Below are 7,736 nucleotides of genomic sequence, written 5' to 3'. Positions count from 1 at the left end.
TGAAGTTTATACAAGGTTGCAACCAAGGTGCATCGGAAAAGGTTGTTTTAATGTTGAAAAAGTTTCTAATTGATCATCTCGATATCGAGATATAAAAAAAAAATTAAAAAAAATAAGATTTTGAGTGCAAGAATAGTGCATCTTGCAACAACACATTATCTAAATCGTCCATTTTCAAGATTTTCATATGTTTATAGATCTACTTGATTTTAACTATTTTAGAGTTTAAAATTTTATAATTAAATATAAAAATAGAATTTAAGATAATCCTAAGAATTTTTTATTCCAAAATTACATATTATGATCAAATTTAGAGGTGTGCTTTAATTGGATTGTTTAAGGTTGCAACCTTATGGAAACCACACCCTTTATCTTTTGTATATAAAGGTTATAGTTATTATTGTCCCTTAAATTTCAAAATGGATGGTTCTAAAAGTGTCATTGAATAGACACAAAAATCCAAAAAAGAAATTTCTCAAACTTTCGTGACTCATCTCAAGCCATCCAATTTGATCTTTAATGAATGATTGTAACCTTTATATATAAAAAAATAAATAATTTTTTTGTAAACAATCTCAAATAAGACATTTCAAATCTACACAGTTTATCTAAAATAAATAGTCTTTGAGGGCAACCTTAGTTCTAAAAGTGAGGTGGCCATTTCATAACATCACACCCATTACAATATATCTTTTTGAGTATTAATTTTTTTACTATTTATAAATCCACCTTATTTGCACTATGTTCGGAGCTTCAAAATTAGTAATCAAAGATTGAGGCCATGGCTGGTTTTCACTACCAAAACCTCATTTTTCAACAAGGGTTCAAATTATGTATATACTTGGGAAAATATATGTGTACCTTTTATTTTTTGCTTCAATTTCTCAAGAGATTCGGGAATTTAAACTGCTTCTCGTAGCATAAAGTCTCTATTTTTTTATGTTTCTACCTCCTAGATCCCTTTGACCTTACATTATTGATCTAAACATTTTGTAAAATGACCCCATCTCTATCTCTCAAAACTCCATATCTCTCTCTTCTCTCTCTTTGAAAGCACCCTCCCTCACCTCTCTCATCCTCTCTTTGAATTTTTGGAGCATGTAAAACGATACTCTCATTCAATTTTTCTGTGGTTTTCATGGTTGATTCCCCAACTGATAAGGCCTTATCTTTCACTTGAGAAACAAATTTCCCACCCTTTATTCTATAAGAACGCTCATTAGACTTTGAGGGTTCAATGGTTTGAGTTTCTGGAGAGAGAAGAGGTCTTAGAATTAGAAGATGAAGATCCACGACCTTTGAAATGAGCATCATCATCAAACGGGTTGTTAGAGAATTTGCCACGAACAGGTGCAGAGGAGGTTCTTGTTAGTTTGGAATCAGACTTAGGGGCCGTTTCGATACCTGGAAATATATTGTCTGTGAAATATATTGTGGGTGTAATACATTACTATGTAATATATTACATGCAAATAGATTGTCACTGTTTGTGTAGTATTTAGATGCAACTTGGGAAATACATTTTTATTATTGGCTATGTCTGGAAGAAATATGAGAAATGCATTATTATTAAAATATGAAAAATATGGTTATGTTTGGCTAATATGATTAGACTTTGGTTTCAACATGATAAGTCATTGGGATAATATGATTTTGTTTTGATAAGCCTTATTTTTATTTATTTTTTATAGAAGTCTTTCAAATGTCTCTCTATTATATAATTTCGAATAAGCAATAAATTTATGATAAAAAAATCAAAATCTTCATAGTACAAGTTAAAAAATAGGAGCAATTAATTCATAATACCAAAATCAAAATTTTCATGGTACAAGTTAAGAAATGGGAAGAAGTTTGATTAGTAAACTAGAAGGTTTGGTAATTGCAGTAGAAATTTTTCAAACATTAGAAGAGACTAAAGGGGTATCTTATTTCAATTGAGCTTTTACTAACATCTTTTTAGGTTATGTTGCGCAAAAAAAAATTTTATGATTTTGTTGTGTAATGTCTCATTGATTACCAATTATTATTTTTATTATTTTTGTTTTTATACTAGAACTGATGGCGGGTTACCACCTAAATTGGAGATAGAGGAATGTAGAAATTTTTTTTATTATGATTGTAGTACAAAATTGTCCCTCATCAAGTTCTATAATTGTTGAAATCAATATAGATTTCCTCTCATTTTCACTTATCAATTATTAAAAAAATTTCTTTTTATATGAGAGTAAAATGACAAACCAAATTGGGATAGAGGGATGTAGAAATTTTTTATTATAATTGCAGTAGAAAATTGTCCTCCTATACTTGTTCAAATCAATTTAGATTCCTCTTTTCATATCCCCTACTTTTTACTTTCTACCTACCTTAATAATTATCTTTCAATTTTTACCTACCTTAATAATTATCTTTCACTTTCTACCTACCTTAATAATTATATAATATAACGTATACTTGAAAGAGGAAAATGTTTTTTAAACAAGGATACGGCAAAGAGACAGAAGGAAATGTTTTTAAGAGAGGATACAACAAAGATACGGCACTTGAAAGATTTCCAAAGATTACATATCAACCTGATAATAGATTTTTCTCCGAAGATTACCCGGCAACCTCGTAATAGATTTTTCACCTCTCACCGCGTGTAATGGATTTAATGATTTTTAAGAAAATCTCGAATAATGTCTTTCAATTTACTATTAAAGTGTACCCAATGGATTTAGTGATTTTTAAGAAAATCTTGAGTAATCTCAGATAATGTCTTCCAATAATTTTTAAAAAAATTTCGGATAATCTCGTATAATGTCTTTCAATCTCCTTACTATTAAAGTATACGTAAACAGTGTATATGTCATATTTCCTTGTAATCTATTGTCATGTAATAGATTTTCATGTACCCGGATTCGAAATCCCCATATGAATGCTTGAAAACCCTAGGTTTTGAAGGTGTTCTTGAGGTGAGTCTTTCCTTTTGCTGATTCCACCCTAGGTTTTGAAGGTGTTCTTGAGGTGAGTCTTTCCTTTTGCTGATTCCTAGGTTGAAAGTTGTTGATTTTAAGTTATATTTCGTATTTCCGCAATTTTAGTTGAACTTGGATTTTTGGATTCGCTTCAGTAATTTATTTTTTTCAATAGAGTTCTCTTTGAAGACATCTCAACGAAGTTTGAGTTTTTTTACTATTCATCTTTGTTCTTTTGAAACTCTTTCCATTTTTGGGGGCAAAAAAATAGATGTGGAGTTTTGAAAAAGACAGGAGTTTTGACAAAAATAGATATAATCATTTTACAAAATGTTTAAATCAATAATGTACGATCAAAAAAATCTAAAGAATAAAAAGATAGAAAAAATAAAGACATTATACAACAAAAAATAGTTTAAATTCTTAGATCTCTTGATAAATGAAAGCCAAAAATAGAAGATATAGAGATATTTTTCCTATATACTTGCAGGGGATCGTGGCACTGATAGCATCTAGTAAAAAAATTTTTTTTATTAAAATACACCTTTGATACCAAGTATTCAACGTTGTGCCAATTTTCATCTTTTGAACATCTTTTCAAAATTAAATGAAAAACACCGTATAAAATATAATTGATCTGTGTATTTTGATAAATTCCCCCCTAACCAAACAAATACGACGCAGCCCAAAGTAACATACAACGTATCCAAAGTACCAACACTAAGAAAATTGGATGGCCATAACAAAGAAAAAAATTGTATACAATGAAACCATTTATATTTATCTTTAATGGTAAAAAATCAAATATCTTTAGTATGTCATAAAGTTGAAAGAAAAATATTTTGAACTTTAAGCTTGACCAATTGAATATATGCAACCATCCAACTTTAAATCTTATAATTTCAAATCTTAATGGAATAAATGCAACCATCCAATTTCAAATCTTATAATTTCAAATCTTATAATTTTTCGACCTGAAAGTTTATTTTTATCACTAACCATAAAACTTAAAACTTAAAAAAAATAATGTAAATCAAACGAATCTATAAATACTTGATCGATTGAAGACTTTAGGGGGTGCATCAAATCAACCTGTTATAATGAATTCATAATGTGCTGTTTAGGGCATCCCCCTTGTATAATCTTTTTCTAATAAAAAAAAGAGATAATAATAAATAAAAGAGCATCGGATGCCACAGCTCAAGTCCAGTTGATTAAAAGTAAAAGGGCTATACATCGGTCAAAACAAAAAGCAAATGAAATTGCTAGGACTGGGCCCCACCACTAACCCCTCCTTTACTCATATTATCTTTGACCACATCCACCAAGAACGTGACGGGTAGGACCCCACCCAACCAACCAACCCCTGACCCGTCTTTTGACTTAATCCCACAAAGGACAAAATAAAGAAACCTCTCTCCCCTTCTTTCTCCTCCTTTTCTTTTTCTTTTTCTTTTTCTTTTTTTTTTTTTCCCTTGGAAAATCCTAAAAAAAAATGTCTAAAAACTAATCAAGCAAGACAAAAAAAAAAGAAAAAAGGAAGAATAGTAGAAAGGAAAGGTGGTGCTTCTTCTCTTGAGAGCCAAATTTACACAAGGTTTTTCTTTTTCTCAAGCAATTGAAAAGATTTATAGCTTGGAGCAAGGGAAATAACCTCTCTCTCTCTCTCTCTCTCTAACCTTTCTCTCACTAAAATGTGTCTTTCTCACTCTATTTTCTCCTGGTCCTCCAAAGTGGTCCCTTTCTCTCTCTGCATGTCTCAAGAATCAATGACTAGGCCTGTGCTCTCAGATATAGAGCGAGAATGGCTGTGTTCCCCTTCATAAGTCACAATAAGCATGGCTGGATCATCAGAGGCTCTCTCTACATGCTTTCTAGCAGGGCACCCTCTTACACTGCTACACTTGTAATAGCCCCTGCATAAAAGCACAAGAAAAATGAAAAAGAATTCCGTTTTTACACGTATATATATAAAAAAGAAATGAGTTTTCAAACTCATATATATAAAAAGAAATAATAGTGGTGTAAAAGGTTTTTGGAAGGATAAATCAGGAAAAGAGAGCATTGTGATCAATTGAAAATTTCTTTAAAAAGGAGAATTTTTTATGCATGTAATGATTTTACAGAAATGGGGTAAGCAAAAAAACAAAAACAAAAAAAAACAGAAAAGCAAAAACAAAATATTGTAGCTAATTAGTTGTGGGAATTTAAAGAAAAAGCAGCTAATTTTGAATTTCAGTCAATGACTCAATAGAAAGGAGAACCAAAAGTAATAGAGGGGAGAACCAAAAGTGATTCATAATGTGATCGCAAATCAGCCGGTGAACGGCAGAACCCGGCCGATTAAGATCGGAACTGGGCACTGGATGGTTTTGGCGATCCGAGGCAGGTCCGATTTATGAAACACTGACATTCACATAATGCTAAAATTTGTCGAAAAAAAGAAGGTAGAATCGTCTTTCAATCAAAACTAAGATCCCCAATATATAAATCATTCAGGCATTAATCATTTTTCTCCTTCCTCATCAATCTAACCTTGGGTATGGCGATCCCTTGATTGGCTTCTGTCCATATTTTCTCCAAGAATATTCATCAGGTGGAATATCAGCCATCTTTGAGCTTATAGCAGGCACTCTAATACTCCTCTTCACTCTGTTCTTCCTGCAAAAAATATCAAAAAGGAAATCCAAATTTTCAATCACCCATCAAAACTCAGGAGCTGAATCAATAAACACAAGTCAAAATAAAATAAAATATATGGAAAATTGGGTTTTCCTTGTTTTTTTGTCATATCCAAACACTAAAGCGAAACAAAAATCGAAGGATAGGGTCTTCTTCGTTTTCTGTTCAAAGTACCATCTCCAAATAATTGAAGCCAGACAAAAAAGAGAGTTTTTCTCCTCAGGATTTCTATGTTTTTATTCAGAGAAACATATCCAAAAAACCAGAACAAAACGGGAAGAAAAGGGAAAAGGCTTTGGGGTTTTTCAAAGTACCTTCTCTTAGAGCAATGGCACCTTCCTGGATTCCCACACTTTCCTGAACTCTCATCTGGTTTCTCATGGCCATGGCACCTCTTCTTATAAGAAGAGCTCAATGGAGGCCTACCATTTGAGACCACAATCTTCCCATCCAAACAGCTCCCATCTCCAGTTACGGAAGAAACAAATGAGCTCGAATTGGAAGACATCGGAGGGGAATCAGAGAGGCTGAACCCCATGTTATTGTTCCCCTCTTTCATAACAACCTCACAAGCACTCACAGGTTTGGGACATGGGGGTTTCTGAGCCATTTCAGGGCTCGATCGAATAGGAGCCAGCTCGGCCATCGAGACCAGGTTCGATGGTTTCCATTCCCTTGACTCCAGAAGAGGGTTTGGCTCTCTGAAAGGAGCAGAATGGGTATTAGTGGGTGCTCTCCTGAAGCGAGCATGGCCTGTTCTGTTGAGAATTGAGATAACTTTCTTGAATTTGGTGACTGTTGTGTCAGTAATGGACATGCAGTCCGCGGTGGGCGAGCTCGGGTTCGGCTGCCGGCCCAAGAGCTTAACCAGTTGGTCCATGCTCCTGATCCCAGCTGATGCGGCCTCTTGCAGGGCTTGGTCCTCCATTATGGGGTAGGCGTTGTTGGTGTTGTAGCTCATGAGTTGAACCGCCATTTATAGTCGTTCGACCTCAGATTTCCATAAAATTGAGAGAGAGAGAGAGAGAGATGGGTTTTAAGAAAGAGGGACAGAGTTGCTGGTTGAGATTGGTTTTAGAGAGAGAATTGCAGTATTGTGATGGTTTCAGGATTGCAATACAGAGAGAATCGATATTTTCTTGAGAGAGAGAGGGACTGAACTTCAATGGAAGGGAGGGCGGTAAGAGCGAGAGAGAACAGAGAGGTTTGCACTGCAATGCAGAAGAGGGTAAATAAAGAGAAGAAAGGAAGAGAGAGAAATAGGGGAAAAGAGAGAGAGAGAGAGAGGAAGGGGTCGAAACGTCTATGACAGTGGGGTGCTTTAATGGATGGAGAATCAGGAAAACCGGAACGACCGGCTATATCCGGTTAAAGGTTAAGGGGGAAACAGCTTAGAAATTCTTCCGCTTTTTCCATGCTTTATTTTAAAACTTCATTCATAAGATTTGACAAAATGGGACCTGATCCCTGGACGACTTAGCAAATTACCAAATTATCCTTTCCCTTCTTAGACTTCTCAAATTTATTCACAAGATTTTGGATGGAAATATTTAGGACCAATTTTCTTTTGAAATAATGACGGATCGATACTTCGGTGTTTGTTATTCTAGATTTGACCAATACAAGACTTAAAAATGAACTCAAGGCAAAAGGTGGTCAGGATAATAGATGCTACAACATTATGTTTTAAGTTCAATTTTTACTATAAATAGAAGATCATTTACCTTCTGACATACCCAAAAAAATAAATGAATCTCTAAATATTGTGATGAAATGAGTGATTAGCATAGACAAATGTGATGAAATGAGCGATTGGCATAGACAATTAGACAAATGTTTTTTTCGTGCACTTTGTCAATCTTACACGAAGTTTAACAATTGAAACCTCACTTCAAGCTAAAAGACCAAAACTTGGTTTCATATTAACAGCCCCAATAAAGTCAGAACTTGCAATAAAGCCATTTTAGCCAAACACTTAGCATCATCATAGCTTGGAGAATTCACTTCAAGATAACAGCTTATCCATGACTTGGATGTTAGAACCAATGATTTAAAAAACATAACAGTGGCCCCGATCGGGCACCCCAAATTTTGATATTG

At 33.8% G+C, this 7,736-nt stretch overlaps 1 protein-coding gene across 1 annotated transcript; it reads right to left on the bottom strand.

Moving 5' to 3' along the window:
- Nucleotides 1-4,145: 4,145 nt before the first annotated feature.
- LOC18435650 (putative WRKY transcription factor 11) lies at nt 4,146-6,627 on the bottom strand. The gene is made up of 3 exons (XM_006845693.4): nt 5,951-6,627; nt 5,490-5,615; nt 4,146-4,870 (listed from the first exon to the last, which is right to left on the bottom strand). The coding sequence occupies exons 1-3, from the start codon at nt 6,610-6,612 to the stop codon at nt 4,714-4,716; spliced, it is 945 nt and encodes a 314-aa protein (XP_006845756.1). The 5' UTR covers nt 6,613-6,627; the 3' UTR covers nt 4,146-4,713.
- Nucleotides 6,628-7,736: the final 1,109 nt, after the last annotated feature.

This window comes from Amborella trichopoda, chromosome 12 (assembly GCF_054954075.1).
Source record: "Amborella trichopoda isolate Santa Cruz 75 chromosome 12, AtrichopodaSantaCruz75HAP2 v2.0, whole genome shotgun sequence".
NCBI classification, from domain to species: Eukaryota; Viridiplantae; Streptophyta; class Magnoliopsida; order Amborellales; family Amborellaceae; genus Amborella; species Amborella trichopoda.
This window is presented reverse-complemented; position numbering and strand designations above follow the sequence as displayed.